This window comes from Plutella xylostella, chromosome 27 (assembly GCF_932276165.1).
Source record: "Plutella xylostella chromosome 27, ilPluXylo3.1, whole genome shotgun sequence".
NCBI classification, from domain to species: domain Eukaryota; kingdom Metazoa; phylum Arthropoda; class Insecta; order Lepidoptera; family Plutellidae; genus Plutella; species Plutella xylostella.
Window position 1 is genome coordinate 3,157,690 of NC_064007.1, and position 18,003 is coordinate 3,175,692.

At 36.8% G+C, this 18,003-nt stretch overlaps 1 protein-coding gene across 5 annotated transcripts in view; it reads left to right on the forward strand.

Annotated features, from left to right (window-relative positions):
- Positions 1–18,003, forward strand: part of LOC119691836 (IQ motif and SEC7 domain-containing protein 1) — a 147,428-nt gene that overhangs the window by 60,906 nt on the left and 68,519 nt on the right. For all 5 annotated transcript variants that reach the window (XM_048630959.1, XM_048630969.1, XM_048630961.1 and 2 more), the window contains one exon: positions 5,158–5,485. In XM_048630959.1, coding sequence (XP_048486916.1) covers positions 5,337–5,485 — 149 coding nt within the window. In that variant the 5' untranslated portion in view covers positions 5,158–5,336. The remainder of the gene's footprint in view (positions 1–5,157; positions 5,486–18,003) is intronic.

Sequence of the window (18,003 nt, forward strand, 5' to 3'; positions counted from 1 at the left end):
ATAAAAAGGATTTTTAACCTTTAAAATATATAACACATCCGTTTTGGGGTTTCTTTTCTCACCTTAGATACGAGCGCTTCTGAAAACACACGTTGTTCGGCACATGGACCGAAAAACTGTATATTTTTTAATACATTTCTTACATGCGAAAATATATTAATCAGAATGATTACCAAGATGGTTAAAAGCTAAAAAGTTTCCTTCTTTTTAGGAAGCACAAAAAGATATAAAGGTAAATGCAAGCTCGAACCTTAGTACCTTAGTAAAATTTCTGTGAATTATATTTTTAGGAAACTTCCCCGAAATAGATTGAACAGGATCAAAGCTTCTATCCCGCTACGGGTAACACTGAGTTCACCATAAAATATAAATCAGTGTTACACGACTTTACTTTTAGCAGCATCTTGGCCTTCAGTGTTTAGTCTTTGCCTCCTTTTCTAATTTAAAAGTTAGCTGTCAAAGTCGTGATTAAAACTTTCTAAAGTAGTATAAATACATAAATAAGCACTAAGCAGGCCTACAATATTATTTTGTTTTTGTATCGGATCCATGAGAGCTAATTCCTCTAAATTTATTTTTTCGTAATTATGTTTTTTTTATATATATATTTAAAAAATGGTTTGCAGTATAGTTACACATATATACGTACCAAGTTTTCAATTAAATTATGTATTCTATTGCCGAGTTGCAGAAAGGAACTTTAAGCTAATGCTGACATTCAATCTATACTTATAAATACCCTTGCTGTCCGTATACTGTCAAAGCAATGCACTTGATTAAGGTCGACATTGCCCCAATTTCTCCATAGTCGGTTATCTGACCGACCAGAGATTGGTTCATCAATTATACGTCATCTCCATATAAAATTCTTGACAGATGTGTGAAAAGTCAACCACTAATACCTGGTTATGCTCTAACCGACTATGGAGAAATTGGCACTAAAGTTCCTTTCTGCAAGGCAGCAGCGTATATGATATTTCTGTTACTAGGTTTAAAATCATCTGAGTGTCGTGGCACTCCTTCTGAGAGGTCTATGTCCAGCAGTGCTCGATAACCTGCTGTTGATGATAATGATGTCTTAAAACGTAGTTTATCATTTATCAAGCTTCATTAATTACTTCCATTGTGCTGAGTAAACCTAATTACAGCTCGCAAATCAAAAGTCAATAGTTACTTTCTCAATCAACTTGAAATGAACTCCAACATCAGACTGATAACACTTTCTTTCAGTCATAAAAACGCTTCTAACGAGTTTTTCAGAGCAAACATCGTTAGAGAAAAAACAATTAAAAGTAACTAGAACGCGCCTGTAACCTACTGTATAAACGTATAAAACCAATCACCTGGGGGCCTACTCTAATTGAATAATGGTTCTGTTATTCTTCTTCTTTTTAATAAGAAGGTGACACATTTGCTAAGTTTAGGGTTCGTCACCGTGGTGACAGGATTAGTGCCAATTTCTCCATTCTCGGTTAGAGCGTAACTAGGGAATAGTGGTTAACTTTTGACACATCTGTCATGAATTTTATATGGAGATGACGTTTAATTTATAAATCAAACCGACAATGGAGAAATTGGCATTTAGCCAGTCAGATTAGCGTCTGTTGCTGACTGCCCAGGGTGCGACGTCCGTATATTTTGAGGTTAAAGGTATATTTTGTGTTTCAAAAGGGTAGAGGGTGAGGTACAGGGTAAGTCGCATTTTCAAAAATTGTTCAAAATGATCCCCCCAGTGACCTGCTTTCGCCTTAGTATATTACCACTTTTGTAACATCCTGTATAAGCCGAAAGGAGGTGACTCAGTGGATCAATGTAGAAGTAAACAACTTTTGAAGATTTGGAAACAAATGTTTCACTTCTTCATAGAAACTGTGTTGGTCACGTGACTTTTTACCTTGGGAACTTAGGGGTTTTTCATATTTTTTATGTAGGTATGCGTGTTGTGTTTTTGATTTACCTATAGCCTCCTAAAACGTTGCTGTATTTTATAAGGCTTTTAGTAGTAGGTACTTATCACGTTCCGTAAAAGGGACTACATGTTGGGGTATTCAATTTATTTTGTCCTTCCGAGGGTCCTTAGGGGAAGATTTTTTCTGCCCACGGCTATTTTTTTTTACAATCGGCAGAGATTTTTTGGGTTTTTACAAAATAGTGGTTTTTACCTTACGTATATATACCTACTTAATTCAATACCTAACCAATGTTAATAATTTTGAAAATGTAGATTCATTTTTAATTGCTTCTTAGTTGAGTTGGAGATAAAATCGGGTACATATTGAGGTAACTTGGGTACACCCAAACAATAATGAACCTCAAGCGAAACTTTATACAACATAATATGATTTAAACCTATGTTTGTCAGAATACATTATGTTCTCTTGTTGATGTGATTATAACAAGGGTAAATTGGATTAAATTGACGGTAACTTTATCTTAGGATAGATTACTATCCAATCCAAAGTAACGAGTTTCTATTTCTCAGTATAACCAAGTCAATTATTAATTTAAATAAAACCTCTGAGAAAATTTTTGTGAACTGACGGAGATACTTTACCACCAATATTCCACGCATTCACACACACAGCGTATTGTGTGGCAGTGTGAGAACTGCCTTAGTCTGAATTTTATTTTGGACATTAATTGTTTCCTAAAATCATCATCATCATCAGCCCGTACTCGTCCACTGCTGAGTAATACGAGTAATACTAGTGGCGCGGTTTACTTGCTTGCTGCTCACTGAGTATAGGCCTCTCTCAAGCAGCGCCACAACACTCTGTCCTCAGCCTTCCTCATCCAGCCACCACCGGCTACCAGCGGCGTCCAGCGGGCCGGAGGAGCGGGAGGAGTCCCACGTTATAGTGCCTTTTCATAGTTACGGGTGCATACAGTTGTCTGGTAGAGATTGCTATAAGCAATAAGGCCGCCTTTTGTACTGTTCTTATTTTTTGGTTTTATTTTGTATTGTTTCTGTTTAAATTTGGTGCAAATAAAGAGTATTGTATTGTATTGTACAGTGCATAGCGTCGGTGTACTGGAAGACAAAAAAAAATCAAAACTCATAACATCCCATTTTTGGATCGGAATACTCGATTAAAGTCTATATCGAAAGTGTTACGTCATACGTGTAACTAAAATCCGACGTCCCAGTTCCGCTAAAACTATTACTTCCTTACAATGTTTACATTGCAGTCGGGAGAGGGGGGGGACTTAACCCAATTCCACTTTTTTGTACCTGACAGACCGATGAAAGTTTTAATTGGATTTTCACCGTAGGCCACTTCTTTTTGGGCTTTATTCGCCATCCGTGCTTTTGGTGACAGGTCAGTTTTATTATAAACTTCAGATTGCACTTTTCACTGAAACGGGTTTTCAGTTTTCCACCTCGTATTTAAATCATTGTTTGTTTACTGACATGTGGCGCCATCTGTTGGTGCGCTTAGTATACATTACACATGTGTCTATCGATCTCGATTGTTATCTCTAACACGCGTCGACATGCAGTCATTGCCGTTAGTTCATGCGAGTGTTCAGAGATGTCGCTTTATTTTTATCTACCAGAACTTGTCTAGCCAATCACAATCTAATTTTAGTTTAAAAATTATAGTTAAGCATGAAAAAATTACAACTAGACTTCCGATTATCGTTGGTAATTTGTGTGCTTATAATGTACCTGGAATCTAACCTAGGTAATTTGCTTTGAGTAAGTAATTACCAGAGATACTTACACCAACAACTTTTTATTTAATTAAAGTAACTCATAAGTACTTACTTTATTATATTACATAGTTCCAGTATAATTATTACTTCTGTCTAATATCATATTAACCACATTAACTGGTCATTTATGCAATAACAGCCGTATGTATCTATATACCTAATTATGTAATGTAACTAATTATGATACAGCCTTCCCTTTTCCTATGTTACATGCATAGTTGAAACGTGCCTTGACATAACTCCCTTGAGAAAGTAAAACCTTTTCCCTTTGAAGATGCTTCCTTATAATTATGTGGTGTTGTAACCAACGTGGGACGCCCTTCGCCCGCTGGACTGGCACTGACAACCCTTACAGTAAAATCCTACTTCCTACATCCTAACTTAATATTATAAATGCGAAAGTAACTGTGTCTGTCTGTTACTCTTTCACGCCAAAACTACTGAACGAATTTGAATGAAATTTGACTAGACCCCGAGAAAGAACATAGGCTACTTTTTATCCCGGAATTCCCGCGAGAAAACTTTTTAACAGCTAGTATATTCTAAAGGCGAAAGATTTTAATAATGTTTGTTACTTCTTCACGTCAAAACGGCTGTACCGAATTTAATGAAATTTGGTATGGAGTTTGCTGACACCGTGTATTTACACATATGCTACTTTTTTCGTTGAATTCCCATGGGAAAACTTTTTAAGGAGAATCGAAGCTTGCGGGAACAGAAAGCCTCATCACTTATCGTAAAGACCTCTGAAATATATTATACTTACTAACGTTTTGTTTGCAAGTATTTTATAGAAATGTTGAGGTTATATTTAATTAAGAGATACACGTACAGATAAGCCCTAATTATGCAAAATAAGAAACTTACCATGTGAGTTATCTAGAAGTACAATCATCAACACACAATTTTGTGAAAGAGCACTTTTAATACGTAATTAACTAATTATTCGTTTTACCGTCAATTTTCCTTTTTTTGTTTGGCGAAAGTAATCTGCATGTAAATGTGGAGCGAAAATTAAATTAAATCACCTAAACGAATGCGAGGTTGTTTAAATTAAACACCGATTTTAACACCATCGTAATTGGGTTCGTAATGAAAAGGTGACCTCTAACCAATAATAATAAATAATGATACACGTTTCCACTGCAAAATTTTCTTGATTTAGCACTAAAAATATATACTTAAATGTAAATAAAATACATGGAATCTCAATAACCAACAGGCAAACATGCCACATACAAACTTACAATAGGCCAGGCGAGCACAAATAGTAATAAAAGAATAATTCCAGTTATGTATCCCGCCCGCTCCATCCGCGCTTCATATACCCGGCCCCTGCAATGCCCTGCATTGTACAGACTTTGTTTGCAAACCATTCCGAACAGTCATCCCAACATTGCGGAATTTCATGCGAACTTACCCGACGATTAATTGTTTCAGATTCCAACGATGCGAGCGGCAGTGATTCGAAAAAGTTACACGCATCCCTAAATTGAGCGCGCGCCGCGAGTGACCCATGTTCGAAATTCGAAAATGTGCGATTGTGATTGGTCGATCGGTTACCGGGTGTCGTGAGTAGTGATGTGTTGTGTCGATAGTGGGTATCGATAGTCGTCAATATGGCGACGATGGATCTCACCAATGAGGTCATTCGGCTGCGGGCTGAGCTGGAGAAGGTGTCTACGGAGAGAGACATGCTTCTCTGCGAAGTCTCCAACTTGAGGAGGGAACTGGAGCTTAGCGATCTGAAGAATTTGAACGATGACAGGTGAGTGTTTTTATATCATCATATCATCAGCCAATAATCATCCACTGCTGGACATAGGCCTCTCCCAAGGAGCGCCACAACACTCGGTCCTCGGCCTTCCTCATCCAACCACTACCCGCCACCCGCCTAAGGTCGTCAGTCCAGCGGGCAGGAGGGCGTCCCACGCTGCGTTTGCCTGTTCGTGGTCTCCACTCGAGAACTCGTCTACCCCAACGGTTATCGGTTCTTCGGCAGATATGACCAGCCCACTGCCACTTCAGCTTGCATATTTTGACAGCTATGTCAGTAACCTTAGTCCTCTGACGGATAACCTCATTTCTGATACGATCCATAAGAGAAACCCCAAGCATAGCTCTCTCCATAGCACGCTGAGCGACTTTAAATCGGTGGACCAGTCCTACCGTCAGTGTCCACGTCTCTGCACCATACGTCATCACTGGCAGGACGCACTGGTTGAAGACTTTTGTCTTCAGGCTCTGAGGAATGGCCGAGGAGAATATGTGACGAAGTTTCCCGAGTGTTTTTATCCGCTGTAAAAATCGACTAAAATAATGTCCATGTGTATCCCTTCAGCAATCCCAGTATTCCTCACTGTTACTACTCGCACGGTCACAATTCAACAACAACGCCACTAACAACACAAATAAAAAGCCCTTACACAACAAAATGTCCTCTAATGAAGCGGTAGTCCTGCGGTAGTATGTACAGTCAGCTAAAGAAATATGTATGCCGCCACTTCAGTGCAAACACTTTCAGTGTTACTATCAAAAAATGAAAACCTTGTTTAATGGTAGTTTAAATCAAGATTTGACACATTTATGAGGCGTTTGACAGCGTTGAGTATTCGTTTAAGTTTTGATGGTGTGGTATGATCTTATGGATGATATGTGTCATGAAAAATACTTCATTTGGATCAATCTGATTGCGCTGGGTTAGCATAAATGGATGCATCTTTTGCTGACTGTACCTATGTTGTACATAGGTAGGCACATAAAATATGTGGTGGCACGAATAAGTTACATAACATACGATCCCCGGAACAAAGGATGCCACCATCTTGTGGTTCTTTTCAGAGGCGCGTGTCTCGTAGGCCCTTGGAGGCGTAGTGCAAGGCATAAGCGGTCAGAAGGCCTAGCACGAGTTTTGCCATTTGGGTAAATAAGAGGAAATTGTGATTATGTTGTTTAGGTATTATTTATTATTATTATATTATTTCACGGATATCTTATGATAATTTCTGCTTTTGGTGCAACTTTTTAATGTTAGATAATGGTAACTTCAATAGTTTTATTATAAAGAGTCTAGTAGGTAGACCTTAGCCTACGTACCACATTTTCGCTAAGTGGTGTTCTGTGTCTTCGTCGATTTTTCAAATTTAATTGTGTATAAAAACATGCGTATTTTGCAGCCAACATGTTTAGATGGTACAGTGAGATCATAATAAGGTGGGGCCTTAAAATCTAGAAAAAACACATAGGTGGGTGTGTTAGGCTTTAGAGCCTGCAGGTGCCCCGGCTGAAACGATTTTGACGAATAATAATGAACAAACAATATCAACTTTTATAGTAAACCAGGCTAACCTGTCCGCCAAAGCAAGTCCAATATGACTATTCCTTCTTCTTTAATGCGTCTCGAATACTGGAGATTGGCGGTCAGCTCTACATACTCCTCTCTATTCTTCGCCAAGCGCTGTTCTACGCTGGCCACTCCCGCCCATTCTATCATGTAGCAAAGCCACGGCTTCCTCTCTCGCCCATGACTATTCCACATGAGGTAAAATCGCCTGGGTCTCAAGTCTGCTAAGGAATTGCGGCTCAATGCTGTGTCGTCTGAATAGTTTTCCGACTTTAGGTATCAGTTTTCTCTTGGTTAGTGAGTCCCAGTAGTGCAATATGAAACATTTAACACTTATTACTGATTATTAACGTTAGTTCTTTAAAAAATATGCAATAAATATTCTCTAAAACGCAGATAGGGAATGCCTATAGTGCGAAACCAATGCTGCCGACACACAACTGTGCCGCCATTCCTTAGCAGACTTGGGGCCCTGCTCTAACCCCGACTACATTCCATTGTACAGCCGACAGCTTCCGTCTCGTGACGTCACGAGGTCCTTTCTCAGACGTATGAAAGGGACTCCTCATACTACAATAGGGACGTGCGTTGTACCGTCGTGGAAATGTGTGGTAAGACCGAATGGTGTAGCGGTGGCCCTGACTGCTATGGTGAAGGTCTTGGGTTTGATGCCCGATCGGGACAGATAATTGTTTAAATTCATTCAATTCAGATGCTTTATTTGTGTTTTGGGTGTTAAATTTTAAATTAAATGTTTGTGTTGTGTTTATACTTTTTTTATCTACTATATATATGGCCCGATTTCAAAAGGGCATCTTGTACCCAACTCGTCTTCCGAATGTGTATGTAGTAAACAGGCGGGCAGGTTCCCTGATAGTACATAGTGTATGGGCTAGAGGGGGGGTTGTCAGACAAGTGTGTTGAGTGGGCGAAGGAAATGGTTAACTGGATGTTAGGGTGGTAAGAGAGAGCTCTGTAGGGTACATTTTTGTCAGTGATCGTCGTTAGGATGTATTTTTCCATCGAATTCGAAAGGTTAAAAACATTTAACCGACTCCGTGACCCATCGACCGAAGTCAAAGTCAAATGCTTTTACTAATATATATACCCTTTCCTACATACAAACAGTTTAATAGGAATCTATTACAATTATTGAGGTGAGTAGGTTTTCTTTGTAAACAGTTTGAAGTAGCTAAACCACACAGAAGCCATTTCTAGTTACGCGCACTGATCATAAACAAATAATGTGTATTTGTTAGGGTTACCACTTACCACTACCATTTAATGTACCTAATGCTTAAGATTTTATATTTCAATTTAAGGTTAATCACATACAAATAAAGTTTAACAAATAACAAGAAAAAAGTACATTAATAGAATATTATAGAATGGAAGACGACAGATTTGGACAAATAAACTTCTCGTTATTAAACCTATTCTATCTAGTTATGTATTTGAATAATAAATAATTTTCATACGTAACTTAAGGTTTCAGTATTCTCATAGTTAGTGAACTAGTTAATCGTCTTATCAACTTATCGTGTACTTATTTATACCATTTTTGATTATATAACATTTGTAGACGAACATAAAAAATAGTAATGCAATAATGTACATAATTGTACATAATTAAAAAAATACTTTTATAATATATTGTGCAATAAAAGAATAAATAAATAATAACGCACAAACAAAATACCAATATTTAGATGTGTAAAACTGTGGCTATGGTCGCTAAGAACCTGTAGATAATAAATTAAGTTCAAACACATTATTGACACCCCTAACCAGGCAGCGTTCGTGAAAATGGACGCAACATTGCGCGCGCAGCATACGTGATGAAAGATTGACACCGACGATAGCGGTCGAAAGTCTCACTTACCGCCTTTTACATTGCAACTGATGACTTCACTAATGGCCGTGGCGGCAAATTATACAGTCTATACATGAGTGTATTATGTAGTTTTGGCTGTCTACAAGATAAAAAAAACTCTATTGGTCTTATTGGACCATCACTGAACTAACCACTGTTAAAAACCCCGACATTTAACAGTAACAGTCGCATCACTTTTGGAGTGCTGAGCCGATTTCGATGATAATGACTAAGAACACTCGGTGTTACATTTTCTATGATTCGAAAAAAACTAAACGAAAATCGGTGCAGCCGTTTCAGACAGATACAGAGACACGTTAAACTTATGACGGTAGTTACGAGTATGCGACTGACTTTTTGCAATAATCCCTTTGACATGAATAACCCCTCTACCTATGGAAAATGAAATGTACCTACAGAACTTCATATAAAGTTATATTGCCACGTCAAATATTCTTTTCTCAGTATTCGATTTTGAAAATGTATTCCCCTGCAGGAATATTTCCAGTTATAATAAAGCTTCATGAGATGAACAGAGCCGAGTCGACTGAGAAAAACATATGTCGCTAGTACTTATTGAATAAGTACCGGCTATCCGTCTACTTTTATCAGTTTAACCATTAAAGGCAAACCAGATATAGCCCTAACAGAAAAAATATATACCTAGGTTACGTACTAAACGGAAAACGAAAAGTACCTAATGCGGGCGGTGAAAGTGAGTACCTACATAGATTAAATGCATATACATAATTATTGTACATCCATCCTGACGTCCCTCAGTAGGGACAAAGGGCTTTGAGAAGATTTCTCCATCTGGCTCGATCTTGGGCGGCTTCTTCTTCTTCTTCATCTAGTGCCTCTCCACTTGGCCGGCTGCGAGAGCTCAGTTAATAATTAATAACAATAGATGCAACTTATCAAGTCTGTCGCATAACCTCGCTGTTGCTCCAATGACGAAGATACTGTGGTTTCTTTCTACGTATATCTACGGCATTAGGTGAAGAAAGTCTTTAAGTGCTCAGTTTATCTACGGCATCATTTAACGCCTTTTAGCTTCGTTACGTACGTAGCGTAATAATTTTAAAGTCTTTTGTTTTGGTGCATTATTTGGTGCAGTTACAGCGTTTTAGAACGCATGTTTATAAATACCATTCGAATTGGATCATTTAAATGTAGCTACACCTACTAAGTTTTCAATTCCCAACACATTTATATGTACGGTGGCCTGCGCCTAAAAGTATACAGGCGGAGTTTTTAAAATAGCGATCTCAAGCTCACATGCGGCTCAAGCACATCCACATAAACACCACTGCTACACACATCACACACAACACGTCCCCAGATTTATAACAGATGTAGCTGGTCCCTTCATCATCAGGGATCGCTATTTTAAAAACTCCGCCTGTATACTTTTAGGCGCAGTCCACCGTACCTACATAGGTACATTAAATTATTGGGTTTGTGTCTATTTCTATAGCCAATCTGGGGAAGGGATAGCACAGTCAATGATAAGCCGTAATAAGAACCTTAGAACAATCACGCAATGATCTAGCTATCCTAACTGGCTAGCTATGGCAAATGAAGCATAACCATTCATATTTGAACAGTCAATTTATTCATGAATTGTTTGAGCATATTGTTTTTTTTATGTATACCAAATAGCCAATAAATTGATGCGGGCTGTCCGGATTGGCTTGTCGCATGAAAATTGAAAGCTTTCATAGATATCAGTTGTGGCAGAATGTTTGTGGGATAAATATGTTTCGACTGTGGCACGTGTGAATTTTTTTAATGTAGGTCGTTGGTGTTGTATGAATATTATGGCTTAAAACAGGCAACATAGTCGTACAGTAGTAGGTAATCTGTCAGTTTCACATCTGAAAACTAAGCAGTCAAGATAAGCAGAACTTAAGTATGGTATGCAGCGCTGTGATAGCCTGAGTAGGACGTAAGTTCAAGCTTAGATAGATTTACACAAGTTAGACACTGGACCGTTGCCTCCACAAAATACTTGCAGACTTAGGCGTTCCTTTACCAAATAATTCATACTTTAAAAAAACATTATCTAACGTAGGTACGCTTATAATGCTCGCATGACGCCGTAGAACCTATCGATTATTTACAGACGTTATTTAAACAAAATTAGGTGCGGTTATTTTCCTACCAATTTTGTCGTACACTTTCAAAGAGGATATTATCTTTCTACACGCGCTGACAACACGTGCTTAGGTGAGGGGGGGTCACTCTAAATTGACGAACGAACGAACAATAATTTACGGGCAATCGGCACGATTAATACAACGAGATAGAGCCGTAGTTAGCGCTTCAAAAATGGTTAGCGCTAGCACGGGACGCAATTAATACGTGACAAAAGTTCTCCGTCATGGTTGCTTCGTTGTTCGCTTGAGGCGAGACGCGATGTGAGTGAGCGCGATGAAAAACTTTTGTCCCATCTTAAATGAGCTCCGTGCTAGCCCTTCAGTTTTATTTTTCCTAAGCTTAGTAAGCTCGACACGTGGGTGCGATACAAACTGTTTTATACGGAGACTAAGCGAGATACGAGCGAGAGTCTTACACTGAAAAAAATATTTTTTAGCAAAGTACCAATTTAGCTTGGTAAAAAATTATTCAGCTGCATTCAATCAAGACATATTTAAATTATGCAATTAAGCTTAGCTAATATTGTACAAGCAAGTATTGCTAAATATTCTTGGCTATTATTAACAAAGTACTCGTCTATTTCTAAATTACCAACTCGACTAAAAATTACCAAAACCATATTCGGTTGAAACTAAACAAGTTACATATTTATTACATAGTAAGTAAGTTATTTAATTTTAGTCATAATCATAGTTGGCTATAGTTTACACCGAGCTTGGTTAAAAATAGACAAGCTTACATTATTGTTTCATAATAAGTAAGTTATTTAATTTTGGATATACCTAATCATAGTTGGCTAAAATTTTCAGTTACGAGTTTGGTTAAAAATAGACAAGCTTACATTATTATTTAATGATAAGAAGTAATTTATTTAATTTTAGACATCAACGTAGTTAAAATTAAATAACTCACTATGATGCATGTAACCGTGCCACCTATATATTGGTAAATAAGCACAGCTCATTAATTAACAATTGAGTGGGCGAATACTATTTATATCCGAGTAACTTGATAAAAAATAAACAAGGAATCGGCTACATAGCCTGAGATTTCGGCCATTTCTCCCAAATCATAGTCGCGTGACGGACGTGTCTGTTGAAGCTCCTCCCGAGGCGCAGGTCTTCACCTCTATCTCCAAGCTTTCGTTTACCAGACGGACTAATAAGAAAGATGAAGAAGACAAACTGTTAAGGCTTCACAATTACGCTTAGGCCTTGGACAGCTGTAGAACAAAGGTGTGAAGAGACCACAGAGACAAGGATAATTGCTTCAAAAGAGTTATCCACAGCTCAATACTTCAATGAATATGCTGCTCTTAAAAACCGAAAGGATATGTCCTGGTGAGTTCAGTTTATTTTTATTTTTTGTCTGCTTTAGTTTAAGTACTTTTGAATACGTCTATCTATTCTACCCCTACCCTACCCGACTCGTATAAAAATTCTAATACCTATGTTTTCTCATTCTTACCTATGTTTTTTACGGAATTTTGTTAAGCAGTATCTATAGTTTGAATGATTATCATAGGCAGTATCTATAGTTTAAATGATACCTATGTGATAACCAATATACAAGGGGTATAAACTAAATAATAGCTAATAATCTATATTTCAGGTTCAGAGGAGACATCAAACATAGCATGTTTGCTGTTCATACCACCGTCCACCACCCTTAAGGCTGAAGAACGCAGCAAAAAAGATTTGGCGTCCTTCAAAAGCAGAGACCACGGCCAGTATTATTCTTCATGTCAGAAGTTACTCCGATATCTGTACTATGGTAACAAGTAAGCTAACAAAATTTCTATAATATGGGCTCACTGTCACCTTTTATAATTATTGTCGGTGAATCCATTGATGCATGGATGTTTAAATTGTATTCTTAAGTTACTTCTCATCAAGCAAAATATTGTCTAATATTACTTTAATGTGTAAATTACATTAGGTACGATATATTCCTGATATGACCTACGCATCAAAGATATCGATGATCATAGATATTGACAATTTTTTAACTAAAAATCATTTCCAATTACTGAAATACTTAAAATGGCCTTGGGTTAAGACACATTTTATTTTGTCTAGTAAGTGTTTTGGGTGTGATTTTTTGACGGTTTGTAATGAAGCTCAACCAGAACATTTTATAATAGAAAACGAACAATATGTAAAGAATTTATTGCACTTTAATTTTTTTTGGTGTAAAAACTGTTTAGAGTGTAGCATTTATGATCATTTTCCCGATGATGAATGTGAATTATGTTTGATTTAGATCTATTTAAAAGTTTATATGACGGTATTATTGGGTTGTATAAAAGTTAGGTCATTACATACCTATTATCTTAGCTTATTCTATATTTATTATCTTATGTTCTGGCTAATCAACTAAAAGTATAAATTTATGTAAAGTAACTTGCTAACATTACAATAACTGTCATTTGTTTTTTTATGTAAACAATGTATTAACAAACACAGTTTCTTGATATTGTGTACTAGTTTTAAGATTAATTCTTATAACAAAGTAGTTTGTTACCTGAAATGACTGTATGGTGTACTGAATAAAGCTAATTTCGTATGTACATAATTTTCTTTCATTTTTTTTCTTAGGCGGGTTTACTGGGAAACCATAGCTAAAATACTTTGTTGCAAGTACCATTTTAAACGACCACATATCTAACTACATATTTTCAGTATGAGCTGACCTTGTATAATGGCTTTACGTAAAGTCATAGTTCAGCTTATACTGAAAATATATAGCATAATAGATATGTGTCGTTTAAAATGGTACTTGCAACAAAGTATTTTAGCTATGGTTACCCAGTAAACCCGTCTAAGAATACAAAGTAACTTGGCTAAATATACCAATCTTAATTGACTAGAAAGAACATAGTGTATTAGATTGGAAGTACCCAGTAACTTGGCTACGTATACCAATATGAATTGAGTAGAAATAACCAAGTAGATTAGCTGTCCCTACCCAATAAATTGATTATCATTATCAAGCTTCTTGTCTAGTTTTACGAAGCGACATATTTGAGCCTACTAAATTACTTTGCTAAACACAACAAAGCCCGTTGGTTGTGGCGACAGTTGTGTCCATTTCTTCAACCAAGTTAGTTGTTGCAGTTACAGATTGAATTGATTTGTAATACTAAGAAGCTTGAGTATTTTTAACAAAGTAACTCGATTTACTATAGAAAATAGGTTTGTTAAGTTTACTAAGAGAATAGATTAGAAGAAACCAATCTTGTATACGTATTTTTGAGCAACTTACTGGGTTAACATTACCAACATACGTTAACAAAGTTGACTTGTATAATTTTAGCCTCAAACTTTGCAGGCTCCCTCCGAAGCAAGTTACTCGGTTGTAAATAGCAGCGGCTTGTTAATTTATAGCTGTTAATTTTTTTAAGTGTAAACGGTTTAAAAAGTATCACAGTGTAAGATGGAGGACGTTGCAGTATTCACTTAGTTTCTCTGGTGGAATTACAACATCAAGATCCCTTATTATAAAACGAATATACGAACTATATTTAGTATACGGATTACGGATGCTTTTAATCTATATGTATTGTATATTAGTACTCAATATAGACCATCTTCTATCGTCAAAGATCTTTTTTTCAACATCACCAAAGGTTAACTGGTAGAAAATGCTGCTAGCATTAAGTTCACCTTTGTACCAATTTACTTTGTGCAATAAAGAATTAAATGATACTTACTTACTCCGCTGACTCAGCGACCCAAAGTGAGTCTTGGCCTCCGATACAAGAGATCGCCACTTCTCTGACGGTCCAGTGCCAGTCTACGACTTGTAGCTCGCGCAGGTCCGCCTCCACCGCGTCACTCCAGCGGTACCTGGGCCGGCCCACCGGTCGGCGCCCCGTCGGACGGCCCATGTAGGCTCTTTTTGCGCTACGATCTTCTCCCATTCTCTGGAGATGGCCTAGCCAGCGAAGTCTGTGGGCTTTTGTTTCGTTTTGGAATTTAATGATAATAATAATATATTATGCTAATCTCAGTTTCACTCCAAAGCCTAAACAGCTGCAGGCTACAATCGTAATCGACATAATATATAATTAGCGAAACCAATAACAACTTGCTGTATGCAAGCAGGTATATTATAAAACATCCTAGTAAATTGACCATAAATCTCGTCACACTTACGTAAATCTAACGCACCGCCAACATACTATAAAATACTAATCATTTTTGTATTTAAAAATAAAGTAATTTACATACTGCTATCCGTTTCCTTGTTATTTATACATACATGCTCCGAAGTTATAGTTCTGATGTTTGCTTGCCGTGCAAGTGAATGTTATTTTGGGGGGGAGGGGACCGAATTTAATTAAACAAGAAAAAAAGGCATTTAGAATTAAGTTCACAAGATTTTACACTATTACTTTTGTAAATTACGCAGTAGGTAAAATTATAGATGAATAAATGCTTTTGATCAAGGTATCTCTATAACATATTCATGTACCTACCAACATAAATCCTGTAACAAGGACTTATATTTTTTACTTTGATCTAATTCAATCTATTATACTTTAGGAAGATTACAGTATCGTCTTAAGTTCTTCCTATCTCGTATTGTGTTTTTTTTATAAAGTTAAGTTAGTATATGTATTTACCACGTATTTACTTTACTCTTTCATTTTTTAGAAATACGCGGCCACTAACTCCAACGCGTCCAATACTGGCGTGTTTAGTGTCATTATTATATAAGTACAAACTAACAAAAAACATACATAAACCTAGCCAAATTTACTAAGTAAGCCGCTTCATTAATTATACCGCGAATGTCCTAGTCGGTAGATTATCAAATAATACAGCAATTAATAATCTGCGTTTCTGTTTAAAATTAATGTTATGTGCGCTCGGTGGGAAAAAGTATGCGAATTCTCTTTTATTATTATAGAAGCCAGATTATTCCCCGCCTGTCATCCATTGTTCGGAATGTAGGTCTTTCAGGTTTTTCGTCTGGTGCATAATCTGTCCTAGATCGTTCGTAATAGGCTTCATTTATTCACGGAGGTTTTTGCGAACGTCCTATATTTAGGAACTTCACTGTGAAGTGTGATAAAATTATTATTTTTTCTGCTTAAACTTAGATTATTGTAAAAGTAGATATACCTAACCACTTTTTGCGACCACAGTCAGTCAAAGTTAGAGTGGGGCGTGGGACGCCCCTCTAGGCTAGAATAATATTGGGAAGGCGTTTGGCATCTGTAAGAGGATCACAATTTAAGGTTATTACGGGCGCTCTTGTTTCAGGACTAAAAAATCAATAAAAAGTTATAAAAACATACCTACAATAGTATACCTGTATATAGATACAATCCAATAACACTAAATCTAGATTTAAGATTTTGGAACCAGTGGCCCTTTTAATCCGTATAGGATGCGAATTTAGCATAAAAGTGTGAAAATTTAAAAAGCACTTACACTTGACATTTAACAGTCCACCACTGTTCGTTACAATACAATATAAATGAACGAGGCAAGATTCAAGCCACGATTTTTAAAGCCTCTGGTGCGGCTTCGCACCGCCATTTCTCGTTCAAGTCATACCTTTTCTGGGCTCATTTCATATTTTAAGCCTCTTTTCCACCTCACGGCACTCCCGAGTAGAATAATGGTAAAAGAAAATTCATATTTTCGCTGTAAACCTTCGGTATTTCAAACTAATCACGGCGAAATTGTTTAGTGCTGGTCTAAAATCTACCAAACGAAACTATACTAGTATTTTCCTTTTCCGTTTTTTTCTAGAGGTAGTGAAGAAATGTTTGCTTTTTTCAGAAAAATACCGCAGAAAAGCTGCAAAAGTTTGTAGTGAAATATGGCCGAAATTAAGGGTAAACATTGAAAGAAGAAACCTGTTGCCCTCTCATCTGGGGAAACATTATGGGTATACCGCCCACGTAGTTTTTAGTGTGACGTCATTGGGGATATACCTATACATAATGTATATTATATATAATGGGTTAGGGGTGTACAAAGGGTTTCTTCTTTGTAGGCTGACTCTATATAGGCACTATAGTGCGAGCGAGGTCAATTATGTTACTATAATAATTGAGAAATGAGAGTGTCTATACTACTAGATAATATACGTTACTGTACTTATACTAAGGAAGACAATGAGAGTATTAGTATATGTTTGTAAAATAAAGTGTAACATGTTTTGTCAAGAGTTATCTCAGTTGCAAACATCATGACTTTTTTTCGCATCAGGAGAGTGCGATGTCTGACCACACTAAATTAGATATCTCATTGGCCGTGAAGTTAATATTTTATGTAACGTTTTTATCTTATTCATTTATTTATTTAAGGATCACCAACAGATGGTACACATTACATTAAAAAAACAGCTTACTTAATCCTAACTAATATTATAAATGCGAAAGTAACTGTGTGTCTGTCTGTCTGTCTGTTACTCTTTCACGCCAAAACTACTGAACGGATTTGAATGAAATTTGATATAAGTACATATAGTATAGACCCTGGGAAAGAACATAGGCTACTTTTTATCCCGCAATTCCCACAGAAAAACTTTTTAAAGCGAAGCGAAGCGCGCGGGAACAGCTAGTTTAACAATAGATGTTTCAGGTCAGGTGACCATCCACTTAATGGTAACCACAGCTTACAAGGATAGCAACATCTTATCTTAGTATTTTGTTGTCATGTTAGATATAGACGTTTGATTTTTAATGAATCTGATTTTAATATCAGTCAGACAACGCGATTTGTGAAGGCAATTTGTTGCCCAACAGAATGTATAATTCCTAATGATGTTTTAATTCTATTCAATTACTTTCTGTACTTTGTATTCATTTATTCTTTATTCATTTTATACCAGGGATGACCACATTTGTTAATTTCGGGCTCACTATCGAGTTCAATATTTCGTATCATCG